The sequence below is a fragment of the Colletotrichum fioriniae genome, assembly GCF_027942845.1.
Source record: "Colletotrichum fioriniae strain IMI 355084 chromosome Unknown scaffold_12, whole genome shotgun sequence".
Lineage (NCBI taxonomy): Eukaryota > Fungi > Ascomycota > Sordariomycetes > Glomerellales > Glomerellaceae > Colletotrichum > Colletotrichum fioriniae.
This window is the reverse complement of record NW_027076848.1, coordinates 1,414,092-1,432,755: the sequence shown is the minus strand read 5'-3', so window position 1 is coordinate 1,432,755 and position 18,664 is coordinate 1,414,092. Positions and strand designations below refer to the sequence as shown.

The 18,664-nt window shown below is 49.5% G+C and overlaps 7 protein-coding genes and 1 non-coding gene across 8 annotated transcripts; 4 read left to right on the top strand and 4 right to left on the bottom strand.

The window, feature by feature from the left end:
* Positions 1–11: 11 nt before the first annotated feature.
* N0V96_009614 (uncharacterized protein) lies at positions 12–2,108 on the top strand (the record flags this gene model as incomplete). Its single annotated transcript, XM_053190287.1, has 1 exon — positions 12–2,108. One exon carries the CDS (start codon positions 12–14, stop codon positions 2,106–2,108), a length of 2,097 nt encoding a protein of 698 aa, XP_053052217.1.
* Positions 2,109–3,564: 1,456 nt separating this feature from the next.
* On the top strand, positions 3,565–5,047 carry N0V96_009613 (uncharacterized protein; the record flags this gene model as incomplete). Its single annotated transcript, XM_053190286.2, has 3 exons — positions 3,565–3,581; positions 3,723–4,862; positions 4,939–5,047. 3 exons carry the CDS (start codon positions 3,565–3,567, stop codon positions 5,045–5,047), a joined length of 1,266 nt encoding a protein of 421 aa, XP_053052216.2.
* A 725-nt stretch (positions 5,048–5,772) lies between these two features.
* Positions 5,773–5,863, top strand: N0V96_009612. The gene has a single exon. It is a non-coding gene; the product is annotated as a tRNA-Tyr (tRNA).
* Positions 5,864–6,734: 871 nt separating this feature from the next.
* N0V96_009611 (uncharacterized protein) lies at positions 6,735–7,693 on the top strand (the record flags this gene model as incomplete). Its single annotated transcript, XM_065758701.1, has 3 exons — positions 6,735–6,995; positions 7,303–7,473; positions 7,556–7,693. The coding sequence occupies 3 exons, from the start codon at positions 6,735–6,737 to the stop codon at positions 7,691–7,693; spliced, it is 570 nt and encodes a 189-aa protein (XP_065612766.1).
* Positions 7,694–8,196: 503 nt separating this feature from the next.
* Positions 8,197–9,015, bottom strand: N0V96_009610 (uncharacterized protein; the record flags this gene model as incomplete). Its single annotated transcript, XM_053190284.2, has 1 exon — positions 8,197–9,015. One exon carries the CDS (start codon positions 9,013–9,015, stop codon positions 8,197–8,199), a length of 819 nt encoding a protein of 272 aa, XP_053052214.2.
* Positions 9,016–9,840: 825 nt separating this feature from the next.
* N0V96_009609 (uncharacterized protein) lies at positions 9,841–12,787 on the bottom strand (the record flags this gene model as incomplete). The annotated part of the gene is made up of 2 exons (XM_065758700.1): positions 9,841–9,858; positions 9,938–12,787. The coding sequence occupies 2 exons, from the start codon at positions 12,785–12,787 to the stop codon at positions 9,841–9,843; spliced, it is 2,868 nt and encodes a 955-aa protein (XP_065612765.1).
* A 1,355-nt stretch (positions 12,788–14,142) lies between these two features.
* N0V96_009608 (uncharacterized protein) lies at positions 14,143–15,051 on the bottom strand (the record flags this gene model as incomplete). Its single annotated transcript, XM_065758699.1, has 3 exons — positions 14,143–14,280; positions 14,334–14,482; positions 14,949–15,051. The coding sequence occupies 3 exons, from the start codon at positions 15,049–15,051 to the stop codon at positions 14,143–14,145; spliced, it is 390 nt and encodes a 129-aa protein (XP_065612764.1).
* A 1,205-nt stretch (positions 15,052–16,256) lies between these two features.
* Positions 16,257–18,021, bottom strand: N0V96_009607 (uncharacterized protein; the record flags this gene model as incomplete). Its single annotated transcript, XM_065758698.1, has 4 exons — positions 16,257–16,975; positions 17,069–17,426; positions 17,483–17,740; positions 17,824–18,021. The coding sequence occupies 4 exons, from the start codon at positions 18,019–18,021 to the stop codon at positions 16,257–16,259; spliced, it is 1,533 nt and encodes a 510-aa protein (XP_065612763.1).
* Between the last annotated feature and the right edge of the window lie 643 nt (positions 18,022–18,664).

Genomic DNA, 18,664 nt, shown 5'->3' with positions numbered 1-18,664 from the left:
GACTATCAAATATGACCGGCCTCATCGAACACACTCCGGCACAAGCTGGGAAGACTCTCGAAGTCGAACAACTCTCGGCCGATCTCTTCAAGCTTTCATTAACCAGAGACAACAAGTTCAATCTCTTCTCCGAGGCCATCGGCAACTTAGATTCAGGCCGCGGTGAAGCCGACCTCATTCTCAACAACCTTCAAGCATGGTCCGCAGAAGCTGCAGAACGATTCCAGCGACGCACCTCAGACGTCATTCTCGACACTCCTTTCCGGCTGCTTTGCTCGAGCCCAACCGGGATCCCATTCGACAGTCGTTTCGTGATCCGACAATTTCTAGCCATCAGTTACAGTTGGCACAACCCGAGTTGGCCGGGGACACCTCAGTCGGTTCCAGAACCTGGAGGGGTGTGGCCAGTTGGCAAACGCTTTGCCGACGCAATCCTGGAATTACGAGGCCATCCGCGTGAAGGAATATGGATTGACCAGCTTTGCATCAACCAACGCGATGAGTTCGAGCAACAAAGAGCTATCGCATCAATGGACGTCGTTTACAAATCTTGCCGCAAGCTGGTCGTACTTCTGGAGGATGTCGAGCTCACCAACGACGAGGCTGAGATATTTGAAATATACGATGGCTATCGGTCTCCGTATGCACTTGAAAAAGGTCCGACTGACGATAGGGAAGTTTCGCTGCTCATTTCACTCTACGATAAAGTGGCCGCTGCGCGGTGGTGGCAGCGTTCATGGTGTTACCATGAGTTCGTCGTTGCTGAGCCTTGGAGTGACAAACGACATCAACGAGTTCACAATACCGTTTTCATCCTGGGTCTTGGCGAAGACAGGACTGTGACAGTAGAGTGGACTACGCTGCACGCCATCCTGGCAACGATCACAGTCCAACTTGGCCATCGGAATGAACGCAGCGTCTACCTCAACCCAATCCTTTCCGGGTTCGCGAATCGGACGTCTCCTCAATTTGATAACCCGGGAGGCAAAGCCGGCGTGGTCAGGTCCAGCTTCATGGCGAAGTTCAACGCCATCGCTCAGACGGGATGCCTGATGCCTGGTGACAGGCTCAGCGTGTGCCTCAACCTCATCGGACTTGGTCTGGCATTCTTCAGATCCGAGGAGCCAACAGTGGACGAGGTGTACTTTCTGGCAGTTCTGCTGGCTCTAGCAGCAGGCGAAAAGATGCCTCTTGCTTTCACCAACATGGAGCCCCTGACATTCCACGGAAAAGGATCATGGCTTGCTCGACCTGTCACTGCGGCAGACACCACGCTCAACAAGTTCACATTGGGCGGCGTCAGAGGCATCCATGCCGTGAGCTTCAACAAGATAGAAATTGACATGGTCTTTTTCAATCGTGGTGTATTGTGGATTTCGGAGGAGGAGCTCCGGCGCACATATGCCATCTTTCCAGACATCATACGGAATACCCCGCCGCCACTCAAAGCGCAGGTCAAGATGCCGGAGTTCCAGCCTGAAGAGAATATGGATATGCCACGGAGACGGTTCCTTGCTGCTGTGTTGTCGAGTGGCCCAGACTTGCTGAATCGGCTTTGGGTCCAGCTCGATCGTGAAGTGGTGCAGTGGAACTACAACACGGGCATTTTTGCAAACTTCAAAGTCAACGAGGATCTCCTCCCTAGCGCGAAAAGGTTGATCAATGCATTCGCCAAGAGCGACCAGGGCGGGGTTGAGGGTGAAGACCAAATCACAGTCGAAGTTGCCACGGCATTTCTGACATGGATTACGGATTCGCGATCCATCTACTGGATCTCGACTATGGCTCTGCGCCTCCCCTGTGCACGCAATGGGAGATCCGCACTGCTGACGGGCTTCAGCTTCACAAAGAACTTTCGTGAGAGTGATATCGACACTCGAATGAGGGTGGCAGTGCCTACAGATCTGCTGCAGGAAGACTGCGCATGGATGAGAGCTTGGTTGCTGGTACCGGCAGATAACGAGAATGAAAAGGGGGCTTGGAAAGTGGCGGGTAAGACATTGCTTCTCGGTGAGCCAGATTTATCCGCGGATCTGAAAAAGAAGGAAGAGGATGGATTTTCGGATGCATTCAGGAGCCTGCATACTAGACAGGTCATCGTAGGTTGACCGTGGTGAAAAACAGCACCACAGCTATATCCACATGTTTTGGGCTTATTCTCTCGAGAAACTATCAGAAGACAAGAACAATCTCGTATTTTATATATCCTCGCCTTCTCTCTGTAGTAGCTTGTTGGCCTTGGGGTGTTACTGATGGGCGTCTTGTGCAAGATCTCGGAGCCCATGGGCATTTCTACTCAGCGAGCTGGGGAAGCTCATTTCGAAGCTCGGACGGAAGAGTTACAAGCGATTCCGACAAAAGTCGATTGCGCGCTGATAATTACCGGGGTTACGGGACGAACGAGGCCAGGAAATTAGGAGAGAGTTGTTGATTGACGTTGAGAATTCCTACAAGGTGTTACGTATCGTATTAGGTTCTTTTCAGCACACTCAGGGAAATAGGGTCTTCACTAAGGGAGGTACGGGTCAAGGACAACAGCCTATGAAGAGTCAGCATGAGAGTGGACGATGGCGAGGACGCTGAGATCGAAGATGCCAAGGTCATTTGGCAGAAAAGGAAAAGTCCGACTTCCCGAGGGTGAGGGTTGATAAGGAGGCCGTCTGAGCTTGGGATCAGTGTTGAAAAGGTTTGTGATTCGGGTTGAGTCTATTGAGGGGTATTGTATGAGGGACTGGATGTTGAGGAGGGTAAGAATGACGTGAGAAAGAAGAAGGTGGTGGTGCTTTATTATTAGGTTGGAGCTTTTTTAGGTTATGCTATCCTCCGATTGCCTTCACTGAAGCACCAAGGCCGTGTTCGCGGCTGTAATGCTGGCGCTTCCTCATAGAGTGCGAACGACGACGTGGAAACTGCGAGCGAAAGCTGCAGTCCTAAAAAGCCGTCGGGGATGTTCTGGCCATCTCGGGCCGTCTATCGAAATACTGGCGCTTATATGGTTTGCGCCTGAGAGCTGGTTGAGTGCTAATGTCAGTGTTTGAGGGAGAGCCTTCTAGCTGCCTGTGCTTTATCGATCCTTCATGAACTCCCGCTCAATGCATATTGATTGGTACCGTCCATGACAGGGAAGCCAATATGGCATTTTGGACTATCAGTCAAGACCTGTCAAGCCGGCTTATCGGGATGGGGCAAAGAACAGTGCGGTCAGATGCTCTCTTTGAGTTCAGTTTCATATATGAGAAATAACCTTTGTCATCTTGACTCTGAGAGCCTATCAAGCGTTGTCGATTAGTTTGGCTTGTGCATACCGGGTCCTCGGACCCGTATTCGAATTTCTAATCGCTCTCCAAAAGCAACTTTACTTCTAAAGAGCTAAAACCATCTCGACATCATTGAGTTTCTGCGGAATGAATGCCTCTGGCTGGCGATGTGTTGAAAGTCCTAAAACGGCAATCGGTCGCGACCTCCCCAGCTTCGCCGGCTTTGCCGGCTACCCAACCCATGAGTGAACGTCTAAGTGGACACGGACCTTAGATAGAGATATAAAACGTCCAAAGAGAAGAGGTGATGGGTGATGTGGAAAGGTAGCCCTATGAATGCGAATGCCAACCAGATAATTAGAAGTACGACTGCGGACATCAACAACCTCAACATGACAGAAACTTACCAGTCCACCATTATCCCAGACGGCAATCGTGCTACAAGAATATCTCCAATCTCTACAGCAGAGTCGACCACTCTTTTGCCATCAAAGGAAATTCCGAAGGAAAACCGCTCGTCTCCTCATGGGATCCCACCATTCAAGACACTCTATCATCGCTCTTACGCTGGACGGGTTCCTACTCGGCCCAGTCGCAGGAGTACTATCTCAACTTTGCGCGTGAGGTTGTGGTTCCCCGTCTCAACCCGCCTCGCGCGGCCGACTGGCCGCACTACATCGGAACGCACAACCATGGGCCCTATGAGCTGAGCATCGCCTTTGCACCTCATAAAAAGGCCAAAGTACGGTTTTCAGTACAGCCGCTGGCGAATAGCCATGTGGTCGATGACCCCCTGGGACAGAAGGATATACGCAAGAAATGTGAAGATTTGGCTGCTGCATGCCATGCAGACCGCGAGCGGCTGGATGCTTTTTTCGATTCAGTCTTCCTCACTGAAAAGGAGCAGGCCGGCCTACTTGAGCAACATGCTAGCCGCAGCGACGCGGCTGGTGCGCTGCCGCAGCAAAATTGTTTCGTTGCGTTCGATCTTGAACCCGTTGATACCGGCAGCCCGGCTATTCACATGAAGCTATATCTTTTTCCGCAGCTGAAAGCTCTTGCAACAGGCAGGGACCTACTAGACGTTACAGAGTCCATTCTGATACGACTTGCCGATGGTGATAAGGAGCTGCTAGCATCGTGGGAAATGGTTCGAACATTTCTCACCTCTGATGGCAAGGATAATCTCATACATTTCCTTGCCATTGACTGTCTAGGGCCTCAGATGAAGCCTCGATTCAAGGTCTACACCCACACACACGTTAACTCGCTTGCCTCGGCCCGTCGCGTCATCACCATGGGTGGTCGCATCCCCTCACCAAAATTTCTAGATACTCTGTGGCCCCTCCTTATGGATATGGAAGACGTTTCTCTGACTGATAGGGACGGACTGCAAAAGCCTCTCTGCGAACCGGACAGCAAATACTGTGGGCTTAATCCAACATTTGAGCTGGTGCCAGGCAACGCAGTCCCGATAGTCAAGATGTACGTGCCTATATGGCAATACGCGCGCGACGAGCCCGGTATTGTGCGTCGCTACCAGCGTTTGCTACAGATGCAAGGTTTGGGGCACTACGACATTGAGGCTGCTGTTCAATGCGTTTTGTGAGTGCTAAATCTGCTGCGGAAGCTCGTTCCGGTGCTTCAATACTCATGAACAACAACTAATTGGTTGAAATAGCGGTGATGAGAGGGACACAAGCCTGCATAATATGGCATCAATCGTCTCTACGGGAGGTGGAGACAATGCAGCCTTTACCGCCTACCTCGGGCCAAAGTTCTGGGACTGAGCTTGGTCATCAGTCACTGAACGCTTCATGTCCACTTAGTTTCGAGATTGATAACATGGAATCCGTTAGTTGTCACGTTCAACTGCGCTGCGAAAGTATCTGTGCCAAATGTACGAAGTCTCTAGCAGGAGTCTCTGCTTAAAGGTTGCTTGAAATGATGTCCACGTTTCTCAATATATCCCCGTGATCCTATCTGATTCGGAACGATGATTCTTATCCATTTTGAGACTGCAAAATGGCCGAAAACAGGTACAGACGGTTGGTTTTGTCCGGTCCGCGTAGAATGCACTACTTCATAAATGATAACTTATTGCGTAATAATGGTGTAAAGAGGGTTTCAGATGGATCTCAAAGAAGATCCGACCCTTAGCGCTTTCTTTCAAGCCTAACATGTCCTGTTTAACGCGGAGTCCAAGATTCTCCGCATATGAAGTTCAAAGAGGATTAAATGCTTTTGCTTCAACTATTGCACTATCGCGATCATATCTACCAGACTAAGAGAAGCTGTAATAAATCGCCACTTTTGAGAGTTCAATAAAGTACCGAGTCTGTTAACATTCTTGAATAGAGGGTTTGAGATATCATTACTTAATTGACCCATACACTAATTAATACCTGAATCTCGAGGTGGGTGACAAGGGTCAAGCGGTGGGTCCTCTCCGTGCTTCTTGAGGCATTTCTTTTCCTGGCACTCCCACATCGAGCAAGGCGTAGCCTTGATCGTCCTCTCCTTGGTGTAGTTGGTTCATCACGTTCGACTGTAATGGTTTATCCCTTGTCATCGAAAGGTCTCTAGTTCGATTCTGGAAGGAGAGAGTACTTTGTCTTTTTTGCACTACTGGTTCTATCCCATGCAGTGAGAGTTGACGTCGATACAGAGCTCTTCAGTTTTTCTTTAACCCAGCCCCATTCTATATTTTTAATTTCCCGGGAGAACTGAAGGCGGGTGCTTGTTGTCACCTCTTATGAAAGTACACATCTATGTACTGAGTCAACTCACACCTAGGCGGATTACTTGCGATTATTCAACCACTTGAGTGAGGAGGCAAGATGTGCGTCTCTCATGTTGGCTTTGGACGGTTTCAAGAGAAGTGGATGTAAAACGTACTTATGCCTGACTGTGAAATAGCACCTACCCTTTTAATGGCGATAATCGGAGTTTCTAGAAAAGCGATACTGAACCTGTCAGACCTACGTAACTGAGTAGGTGTAAGTGAACGAAGTAAGAATGACATCAATCGTATCAACTCTTGTTCTGGGATCCCGTGCCAGGCAACTCACCTTGTCATTAAATAGGTACTTAGTTTACTGACAAAAAGCCTTTGAGGAAGATCTTACCGCGGTTTGTTGTGAATGCACTTATTGACATAGCTGTATCCAGAAGGTATTTGTCAACGCATGAGGTTGAGTTGACATGCATTTATATTACGCATCCTATGCTTGATTTCGACTTCCAGTAAACAGTGCGTTGCATGATAGGAGCACATCTCTTGGCATCGTTCGATCGGATTTGTCTCCTGCATGCCGGGTCTATTCAAAAAAAAATCCCTTATATCCAATAGGCGTGTGCCTATAGAAGTGCACCTGACACCCTCGCTTCTCCAAGCGCGTATTCCCCTCATTTCGCTCAGTCCACGTGAATCATCGCGTCGACAACTTCCACTCCTTCAAGTAGCACTCTCTCGCCATGACCCGCCGCAAGAAGCGTACCACCAAAGCCGAAAACTTCGTCTATAACCACGATGAGCTCGTATCGCTCATCAAGAAACACTATCAACTGCTGATTGACATGGCTTATTTCGAGCCCGAAGATGTCCGCTGGCCACCAGAGCCCGCGGGATGGTCCGCCGAAGACCTGAATGTGAACGCCTTGCAAATATTAGGTCGCGACATCAAGGTCATTCAACTGCTTCGTCATATTCCTTATCCCCGCAAAAAGAACACCGAGGTTTGTTTCGCGTCGATGGCTATTTCCTACTTGCATGAGCACTGGCAGCCCGAGAACGGCCGTCGCGTCAACTGGCACAAGAGGTCGTTCTGTGCACTTGGCCTGGCGCCTTTCGATGGACCAATGCCACCGCATCTCATCACCCTGACGTGTGAGGAGTCGGAAATAGGAATCACCTGGGTTGTCGATACCGATCGAGGTGAAATGAAAACCCCCACATTTGCCAGATACGTACTGATCCACTGCGTCTTCATCGTCAGGTTGTGTCTATCCTCACGCGGATGAATACTACTTATTTGACGACGAGCCTCCTGAGGTCGACGAGCAGCAAATGTGGTGGCTCAAAGCAAAGGCTCTCTCGTTCAAAGAGTTCTTTGACAAGATTCGAACCCAGATGTCTACTCTGACACTTGTGCCTGCTCCTGCGGTAGGAGATCTCGGGAAGAGTATTATGCATAGCGGGGACTCTGGATCAGAGGTAAGCGCACATGTGCATCGACTGTTGACTTTCTTCTCATGTGCATAACCGTGAGTGCTGACCTACTTATGGAATCTTCAAGGGTATCAAGCAATTGTATTATGAGTGCGGCTGGCCGGGGCCTTTGCGTAAGGAGGAGTTCCTCCAGAAAGTGGTTCCAGTGCGTGAGGCTGGTATTCAAGAAATATCACATCGATATGATGAGTTCCATAAGTCTTGAGATAGCCGTGAAATACTTCAGTATTATTGAACTCACCTCAATTTCAAGTAAGGGTAATAGACATTTGACAGAATATGATTCATTCTGATGAGACTTGAATTAACGAGGGAAGTCTTGCTCATAATCCGAGTCAAGGTATCCCAAATGTGAGCTTGCTCTAAAGGATTTTACTTGGGCAGTGTCTTCACTGTAGTCTTCTGATTTGATTTTCCCACCTAATTACTATCATCCTGCGGAACTTTGTTCCGCGGTGGACGTTGCCATTCCAGCGTGATGTTGCCTTCCTTTCTCTCCTTGCGGCGTAATCTACATCAATTCGTTTCCAGCTGAACAGTTTCATTGCCTTCCTTATCAAAGGCAATGTACTCTCTTCTCGGAGTTTGGAGCGGAGGCCAGTCGATTGGCTCCGGCCCTTCCGTATAAACAGAAATACCTTTCTCTTCCCGCCTCTTTTTCACCCAACGATTGAGATGTGATCGATATTCCAACAACGGATGGTCGAGCTATACCTCTGGATGCTTGGGCCATGCGGATAGCCCTTGAACATCATCCGGGTTCTGTTCCTCATGGGGCACCTGCCTGAAATGGTCATCGCGAGTGATGATCTCGTACAGGGTGAATATAACACCATTGACATCGTTTCGATTTTCGATGTACCCGGTGCCTCCGATACGACCCGAGAAGTTGAAGTCGAATAGCTGCAGGTTGTCTGTCGACATATCGACCAGTAGATTCCTTGCGGCAATATCTTGATGCATGATGCCGTGCTTCAGGTTGAGAACGTCCACGACACCAGTCAACTGCTCAAACCATTTGAGTTTGAACACGCGGGATTGGTTGTCCTCCAGTGTTTGTCCAGGAATATAGACACTCGTGAAGCCAACAATGCGGCCCTTCAATTCATCCACCACCAGCCGATCAAAAGGCACAATGATTGGGTGCCGAGGGAGACGCATCCACAGATTCAATTCATTCCACACCCTACGAATGAACTGCAAAAGAAAGTAGTATTTGAAGACGACTTTCTTTGGTTCGTTGTCTTCTGGCTGTGCCTGGTACGACACAAGATCAGTGTCGGGGCCAAATCGGTCAATTTCTTTTAACTCGGAGCGAACGATTGTCTTGATACCCTCAGGCCGTTGAATCTCCTCTAGAGGCGGATAATATACGCAAAAGGTTTCGTCGTCTTCAGGGTCGTTGGACATGGAAATCAAATTCCCTTCTGGAGAGACTTTTATTGCGTACACATCAGCTGGGAGAGTATCGATGAGGTTTTTGAGGATTTCCACGGCTAGATCCTCGCTTTCTTGCTCTCCATCCATGGTGACTGCTATTGTTCTTCTCTGGTCATCACTGAGAATGTACCATGTGCTGGGTCCTCCGGGAAATTTGGCCCCACTTGGAGCCCAGTATTGGAGCTCTGAACCGATCATATTGTGGTGACTTGCGGTGAAAATTGGCGATGCGTTTGGAGTGAGAATGGTGTAGGTTGTAAAGGCTTGGGTGACTTGACGGTGTAGTAAGATGACTCAGATGAATCTTGAGGAATAGTCAAGTCTGGACCTAATGTTTGCAGAGGGCAAACAGAGAAATGGCGACGGCTGGAAGGGTAATTGTTATCGCAGAACAGGATGACTGCCAACCAACAGCCAAGAGACATTGCATGATTATGAGGATTCATGCGACAGCTTAGGAGGAAAACTAGTACTCTCTGCTTCTCAGTTACCAAAGAGTCGGATGTCGTTCTGCAGGCTTGTGGATCCAGTGATAGTTGTACTCCTCCAAATTATCATTAAATTGACTTGGGGAGCCTTCAACATCGATGAGAATTAGCCCTGGTACCGGTAAGACCAGTAACACGTTCTGATATCGTTGCAAACATCTGGCGACCTTTCCTCTCAAGCTATCACGTTGAGTAGCTGAGCTCAAAATGTCCCTTCCCGCGTATTGCTAATATCACAACCCGTCATAAACTAAGAGGCTATGAACACTGACTCGCCCGAACCCACGACTGCGTAGCATTTGTCTGCCACGGTGGCATGGGAACTCAGCCACCGTCATCACACTGATTTTCTCAGCCTCTAGTCCTACTTTCTTCAACAGCTCCAAAACCGCGCACATCGTTTCCCCAGATGCGAACACGTCATCTACAACCACAACTGACGCTGCACTCCGAATCATATTTTGATCCATCTCAACTCTTCTTCTTTCTAGCACGTTTGGCCCCGATGAGATATGAGACACAGATTTGGCGACAGAAACAACAGGCGGCGGCAGCTTGCTGGCCTCTCGGATTGGGACTAGCGGCAGACCAACCTGCAACGCCAATGCTGACGCAAAGATGAAGCCGCCCGCCTCGCAGCTGATGATGGCGTTGATATTTGACCAGGCTCCCGTAAAGTGAGACTGTAAGAGAGAGGTGCATAATGCCAGACCGCCCGGGGTCTGAGCAATGTCGAGGATGTGGCGGAAGTCGATGCCTGGATTTGGAAAGTCTGGTATGATACGCACCATATCGCTTAGCCGTTTCAGGTCTTGATGTATGAATGGAAGCAGACGATTCTCTGCAAAGGCTCTCGCATTGTCACCTCCCGCGATATCGTTGTGGAAAGACAAATTGGGTCTGTAGTCCCTAACGCGCGTTTTCCGCTTGCCATCCTCCTTCCGAGAGCCATCGCAATCTTCTATGTCATTGCGGAATCCTTGCCGTAGTTGTTTGACACCAGATCCGGCACTGACACGAACCTCAATCAGTCTGCTATTCGGCACGAGATGGCCCAAAGTTGCGACCGGTGCCTCATCCCTCATGCCTGTGATAAGCAGTACATCCACACTCGCAGCGCCGTAAACAACGTCCAGGAAGTTATCCATTGGTAGATGAGGGTTTTCACGTACGCGGTCATGAAAGAACGCTGTCAAGCCCGGCCGGTGCCTCTCCTTGTACTCTCGCTCGCCGAGCAATCGATCTAAGTCCACGCCCGCAGCCGCTGCGAATTCCCACTTGATGGTATCGCTTATACTGGCAACACGCGCAGTCTTGCTACATCGGTTGAAAACGTCCGCCCAGTTCTCAGCACAGTAGTCTTTGCCGGCACAGCTGTCCCCAGTAACCAAGATTATGAGGCCTGGTTCCATTGGTTTCAGGGGAAGAGGACAAGTGTAAGCAAGTACACGACACGGATCGGCGAGACACTTGAAGCGGGCTAGACGAGGACCGTTCGACCCAAAGGCTCTAACTGCCAGTGCCGCATCCCGGGGATCCGGTCCAAGGTCGGCACCGTAAACTCCGGTACTGAGCGGTAGCAAAGTCTCGGCGACGTTGTAGACCCACTCCATAGCCCCCCGGGCAGCAACGGATCTGTCTTCCTCGCGAGGCCAGACGCCGGTGATGACGCAAGCAAAATCCCAGTCACGACAGCCGAAGGCGGTGGCTGATTTCGGCACGTCGCGGATTGCTCCGCCGCCTTGGAGGAGATGAAGGTAACTGAGCGGAGAGGGGCGATTTTGAACGGCTGATGCCAACGCGTTTGCAATGACGTCCCTTCCGATATCTTTGACGAATAGGCAGCGTTTGAAAGAAGACGTCTTGCCTCCAGCGTGGCCACCATGCATGCCTGACATATACATCTCAGTCTCAAAGAGACCGACGCCGTCCACGATCTTGATGTTGTGCTCCGGACCCAGAATCGTGGCCATGGGCGTAGGAATAGGCATAGGGGTTCCAGCCACTTCCCCAGCAGTCGAAGCTTCGTACATGGTCACGCCGAGATGGAGTTTTCCAGTGTCCCAGTATAGATACACGTCAGCGGAACTGTGCCGAGACAGTTGGCTGGCCATATCCCGGTCGAACTCCGCAAGCCTGCGTTGAGCCTCATCGCCGTCACGCAGCGGTATGACCCAGTTCCTGACCAAGAACGCTGAAGCTGGCTGTGCTGTAAAGACGACGCCAATGACGATACCAAAGTTCGACCCCGCTCCTTTGATGGCCCACAGCAGTTCTTCTTCGTTCTCCGGACATATGGCATCGATTGGCCGGTGTTGTGCAGGGACATGACCGATGCATAGAATCTTTGCCGAGTCGACGCTGACGACAAGCGCACCGACAATAGCGTCACAAGCGAGCCCGTGAAGTCTGGACAGGTGACCGATGCCGCCTTGCAGCCACAAGCCTGCTCCAAAACTTGGCCGGGATCCCAGAGGCACAGTGAGCCCCTTTGCCATGGTCTCGCGGATGATGTCTCCCGTCTTGCTACCGGCACCGGCCATGACCAAACTTCCAGCTTCCCCTGTAACAACTTGGACCTGGTTGAAGGCGCTCATGTTGATGGCGACGATGTGAGGCCAGAGGCAATGACCGCTGTGTCCACCACCCACGACTGTCAACGCAATTCGATGCTCCAAAGCCCATCGAACACAATCCTGAACTTGCTGGATGTGCTCTGGTCTGATCATAGAGGCGGGACGATGGAGACGAGCTTCTCGGTTCTTGACATGTATGTCCCCAATAATTAACGGCAACCGTGAAGTCAAATCTGGCAGCGCGGTCGAGTGTCGCGAGAAGGTCATCATGACATCAGGCGCAGCAAAGACGAGGTCATCAATGTCGCGGCGGCCGACTGCGCGGCAATTTTTCCGCCATTCTTGTAGGACTTTGTCGGACTTTGGTACAAAGCCTGCAATAAATGAGGCGAAAGAGTCCAGCGAATCATCGGTGTCTGCCACGCGAATTGTGCCGGTCGGGAAGTTGGCGGTTTGATGAGGACCCAGACTAGCCAGGCCCAGCGGGCCATCTCTATGGAAAAGTATGGCCCTGCCGTTTGCTACATGTTCGTCGAGAAGATTGAGTGCAGCACAAATGTAGTCGTCTTTTGGGTTCATGCCATACATGCTGTGACAGAACAGGACAACATCAAACTTGTCGTCGCTCAAGGTAGTGAGGGAGTTTTCGGGATTGAACGGAGTCCGCCTGATGTCGGGGGCCGTCTCAAGACACGGCAAGACAGCCTCCTCAGTTGATAGAATGCCCTCTTCTAATCTCGAAGCAAATAGACCATTTGGCTCAAAAGCGGTATACCGTTTGATCTTCCGCTTCATATCACGGGGCAGGTCTCCAAGCACGCTCCTTGGTCCAGGCCCAATCTCTAGAACCGAGATGCCCAAACGCGAGTGAAGAATTGTATTGATGAGCTGACATAGTTGAGGGAGAATGAAGTCTCGGTATGCCGTACATCTAGAACCTGGTTCGAAGAAACTAAAGCCGGCGCTATATTGTGCATCAGATAAGGGCTGGGTTGCTATTGATTCATGGGCTGCAGCCTGATGCCTCAGACTGCGCTTGAGAAAACCTAATGTTGCCATTGCAAGTGGCGATGTGATTGCGAGGCTTTTAGTTGTGATAGAAGATATCGTGTCAAATGTGAAGAGGTAAAGGAGGCTATGGCGTTTAATACAATACAGGTACTGAGGAAACGGGCTGGGGGCTGCGGCGGCTTGCCGCAATGTCGAAGATTGTTTTCTTCAGTTGCGTCGACGTGAGGTCACACATATCCACATCAAGTTTGTCTTTGCTATTATTTCTGCTGGCCTCCGGCATATGGTAGTTACCATGGTGTCCTCATGGCCAGTATTAACTGGTCAGCGTCATGCATGCGGCCTGCCGTGTCATGGTGTGAGCAATCTTTGCGCCAATACATCGTCCATCTGTCCGCCGATCCCTCATGTGAGTTTCGGCTAATCTCAAATCTTCGAGTCGATCTCAGTCCTTGGTAAATGAAAAAGAAATCAGGAAAGGGTGAGCCAAGACTCCCTCCCACAATTCCGTTCAATTGACCGGCAGCCACACCAGCTTCGGAACGAACCCTGACATTTGCATATACTCTCCTTCCTCAACCTGTTTGCCTGTCCCTAGATCTGTTACAATGATTCTCAACTTGTCACCTCGAGTGAGTCGATCCTGGAACTTCTCAGCGGAGAGAATTCTAGTTGCACTTGGCTTGCGACATCTGCCTGTATTCGGCGGTCCTGAGTCCTCCCTTCCTCGTCCCATCCCTAGCCGTGTAACCTGCCCGATAAATTCATGGTTGCCCTTAGCATCAGGACATGTCGAACTGGCTCCAGGAGTGAAAATGTCTATCCTGTAGCTGGACACAGTGCATCCAACTTCAGTAAAGATTACATAGGGAACGAGCTTCTTTGGGCCGGAAGTTTTGAGGGAGTCAATGTCGAAAGAACTTTTCTTCTTGCCTGGAAAACCACACGGCAAGACAATAGCTTGTCCCCCACTTGATACCGCAGAACGAATGCCCTTCTCCTCAGCTGTTTTAATTGTGGAAAAGTCAGGGCTTGCAGGCTCGCCATACATGTAGCCCAATGCACGTGTGTCTTTGGCCATATCACCAATAGTGGTATAGTGCCAGCGGCGCGTGTCATCGTAGCTAATGCTGGTCCCATTATTGATAAGGCTGCAGTGGGAATCGAGAAGTAAATTGGTTCTCTGGGTTTGCGTCCATGAAAACACCAGCTAGTCGATCCATGTTGGCGTGATAGGATAAGAAGATGGGGTCGAAGGCAGTATAAGTGTTGTCGGCCTAGCGTTGTGTTAGTAATAGTGACCAGATGAATCAGAGGCCAAATGGCTCACCATGTCGTTGCCAACCCAGCCATGGAAGTTATCGTGAACTTGCTCAAACAGACCATCAAAGTCGAAACGAAACGGATAGTCTTCGTCAGGCTGCTTGTCGCTGAAATCGACAATATTGGCCCATGGTATTCCGAAGTGCTGAGCCGATTCTGACGTTGTATAGGTTGATTGCTGCAGAGCATGGGATATTTGCTCATGGTAGATTTTGAATAGCTCAATCTTCTCTTTCCAACCAGCAGCTGTCGGGCCTTGCGTCAAGATTGGATTTCGTGTCACAGTACAAAATTTACCCGGTCCATCTTTTGACTTTCCGTCCAAGGCTTTGGCAAAGCGAAGCGGATTCTTTCTGGTCTCACCTCCAGGGTGTTGGTAGGTCTGCTCAAGGAACATTGGAGGAATTCCAGCAAACTCGGATGTTGCACATGCAGCTTCTTTCGCATATCCATTCCAGTAAGGGATAGGGAAGTCGATCAATTCTTCCACATATCGCAGATAAGCTCGATGCCAAAGGAACGTGGCTTCTTGATAGTGAAGACACCAGTATGCATCTACAACATATATTTAGCCAAGTTTCTCTCATTGAATCCCGTTCTTTCAGTATAATAGTCAACTCACGAAGAACTCCTAATTCCTGCCATTTAGACCCCAGTTCCCGAGCGCCGAGAATGTCGTCTAGCTTCGCCTGGTAAATCGCAAGTTCCTCGCGGCTCAGGCTCATGATGTCTTTCCTCACTTTGAAGGATATTGGAGGGTCATTGGGATCAGGAATAACTGGGACAGGAGTTTGTGTATGCTGGCAGTTGGAGTCTCGCGGGAAACCATTGTTTGCCCACATGCGAAATGTTTCGAGAGCACTCTCTGGCCAATAGTGATCTGGATTTCGAGTTACGGGCATTGACTTAGAGCGAAGATGTCTGTAGATACCAAGCGCCCTTTTTCTGACGTCGTCATAGTTGGAAAGGTCCCATTTGCCCCAGTAAAGCATTTCGCTTATCCACCTTTGACCAATTACCTCGGGATTCTTGGTCACCCAATAGGGCGCTTTGATAAGAGGAGAGATGTCGTCCTCCCAGTTGGGTGTCTTTTGAACGTCTCCCATAGACACTGGGGATTTTAAAGTGGTCATCTTTGCGGATAAGAGAGTGGGATGCTAAATTTGAATAGAATCAGAATGGCCTTTGGAGGAAATAATTGAAATTGCTATAGGTTGAGCGATGAGGTGAGATTTTTGAATGAATGAAGTATTCAAAATCCCGATATATATAAAGTGTGGGGTCTAAAGATACATCGAGATGTAGAGGTCTGCCACTACTCTGTGCCATGAATTAATGGCTACAGATAAGGCGGACCCCACGAGCCAAGCCAGAATGGCTGACATTGATATCAGTGGCGAGCTGAACTCCCGTCCTGGTATTACAATACCATCTTTGGTTGCATAATGGACTCTGCATCATCGATAAGTCGCCGAGAGACATACCTTCTATCTGCTACTCGAAGGTCTGGAAGCGCAGATCTCCAGTTGCGTCTTACGTGGCGTCGAGCTAACCTAGGTAGCTGAGCTATCTGCAGATTGACTATTGAGAGTATGCAGCTGACCGAATACGAGACAAGAGAAAAAGGCTGTTTGCAGTTCAGCTCCCTTGAATGACTTTCGCCTCGGCCTATAGCAGACATCCTACTTGCAAGTCAACAATGTGGTGGAAAATACAGGGTCTTCAGCTGTTCACCTTATGGAAAGCAACGAACCACTTTGATTCAAACAGCCTCTATACAGCTTGAGTTAAGGTAGGGAAATGCGAGTCCTAACATTGGCCAGATCTGAAGAATCTTGGAAGCATAACGAAGATTTACTTTGAGTGTCCAGTGCTTGGGTGCAATTAAAGCCATTGATTGGCAATTTTTCTCGACGTCCTCCCCATTGTCTTAATAGATGACCTTTGGAGTGATGGATTGGTAGTCCGGCCCTTTAGGAGGACCGGGCTCTGGCATACCCATGTATCCTGATGGTCCATCCTTTGCTTCTACCCTCAGGTCCATTGCCTCTAGATCAGAAGTTGTGACAACCGCATTGAACTCAACCCTCGGGTCGTCCTTCTGATCAGAAGTTGTGACGACCGCATCGACTTCTCCCATTTTCTTGAATAGATCAGGACTCCCCAAAACATTGGGCTGAATAAAAGGCTTCTGAATGTACGGCTCAGTGTAAGTAAGTGCAGGCTGAGGTTTCCCAGGCCACGCTTCTTCAGCTTCCTGGGGCTTTGGACCAACTACGCCAGAAACACTCATGAAGATGTAATCTGCAAATTGGCTTCCATAGTGCACGTAGCGCCCACCGTTATTTTGGTCGAAAAGATCGCTCAGGTTAAGGTCGCGGGTATTGTCATCAGTCTTGAGGCCTTTTGGGATAGATACGCGAAGATGAAGGCCCATGTTCTTGGCAATATCACCACGATCACACCAGTCAAAGACCCCTTCGGGAACTGGGACCATTTCTCGAATGTTTCCTCTTCGCTTACCGGTGCGATCTAATAGGAAGGACGAGAAGTCTGCGTCGTACATGTATAGAGCGACAGGATCTTTGACAGAGATTGTGACCGGGATAGGACACACTGTATCGTGAGCCAGACGACAAACTTCGTTGACTGCGGCACCAATCTACGCATGGTTAGTTGTGTGTAGTTCTCACTGGGTAGCAGAGTCTCTTGCCGTCGGGTCAGAGTTCCTGCTCGGATTACCGTAGGCAGACCCATCTCCGCAAAGGGTAATCATGTTGGTAATAGGCTCTCCGTACACCAAGTCGCTTCGAGTAACAGTGGCTTGAGCAGCAATATCAATCTCAGCACTAAGACTATTGTTGATTTGGATGAGGTGGGCAATGGTACCAGTGTTGGTGTGCCCATTCCACCTGTTGTAGATGTTGTAGTTGCCTCTGTCGTCCACTAGGTGATCACCTTTGATCTCATGTGCAAAATCGGGGTTCAACTTCTTGTAAATGTTGAGGATCTTGTTGTTCCTCTCATACTCTTGGGTTGCTGGGTTCTCAATGGGAGTTTCGGTCAGAATGGGATTATGCTTGGCCAGCTCTTCCCAGTACTATTTATCAGTCAGCACCAAAATTATTCGTGTAAAGAGAATTGGTTACGACATACCTCGGGACCTTCGCAAGTAAAGCTCACAATTTGAACATCTCCATCAACCCTTTTGGTTGACCATTCAAGATATTCGTCCATCACCCAACGATCCTCCCTTTGTTGAGATACCTCGACAACTTCATCCTCTCCCGTTTGTTCGTTCTTCCTATGGAACTTCAGAATCTCAGGATTCAAGCGTCCTGGAGGAGCGCGCTGATTCTCCGGATCCTCTGCGTATGCCCATCGAGCGTCATCCGTAGGCTGCTTGATTCTGACCTGAAAACCAGTTAGACGAGTGCACAGAAGGCTGGTAAAAACAAACTTGCATTCAGAGGGAATCCAACCCAAGTGATGGGTACAGGAGGCAGAGACGAGTCGTAGGCAAAGTGAAGAGGGTTGAAGAATTGAGTCAGAATCTTCCTCCCTGCGAGTCTGCCTGCTATCTCGTCACCGAACCAGCCATCAACAGTCTCAGACCATCTTCCAAGCTGTTCACCCTCAAAATCATCCAAAAAGGCAGGAGGATGAAACTTCTCGAGCTTTTCGAGTCCAGACATTTCGGTGGAGAATCGATAAAAGTGAAGATATTAGGGAAGGAATACGTGAGAAGCCTAAGTCAACTTGTGAAATGAGTTGCCTCCTTAAGGGGAAATGCTTTTGCTCTATTTTCTGGACATGCTCGAATACTATGAAAGTGATGATTGTACTACAGTTGGCCGGAAGCAATGTTCCGAGCTATGTGATACACCATGCATACCTTTGTTCCAGATTCTCAAGTCAGGCCGCTCGGAGGCTGGCTGAGATCGAACGGCCTATGAACCCTGCTGCACATTCTCTCACCGGATTAGCTCGTATTGAGACACAGTTATTGACTCTGATATGTCTCATCATGCCATGGCGTATGTTGACGAATCAAACGCTCATCGAAAGTTGATAGTGCAAGATGAAGGCTTACGTCGTCACAGGCCTCTACCTATGTTGGGGAAGGTTATGTCTGGTCCACGGTCTGGTGCGTGCGGGGTATCGCCAATGTTTTGGTCGCATATCGTAAACTACAAGCTAATGAATGGGCCGAGCCTAGCCTCTGACGGAAATGGAATTCAGCTTCTCGAGAGCAAGCCACAAAAATGCACGTTTGCTAATCGGGCACATACAACTGGTTACAAAGGTTCACCTCAGAGGGCATCCGCATGTTTGAAT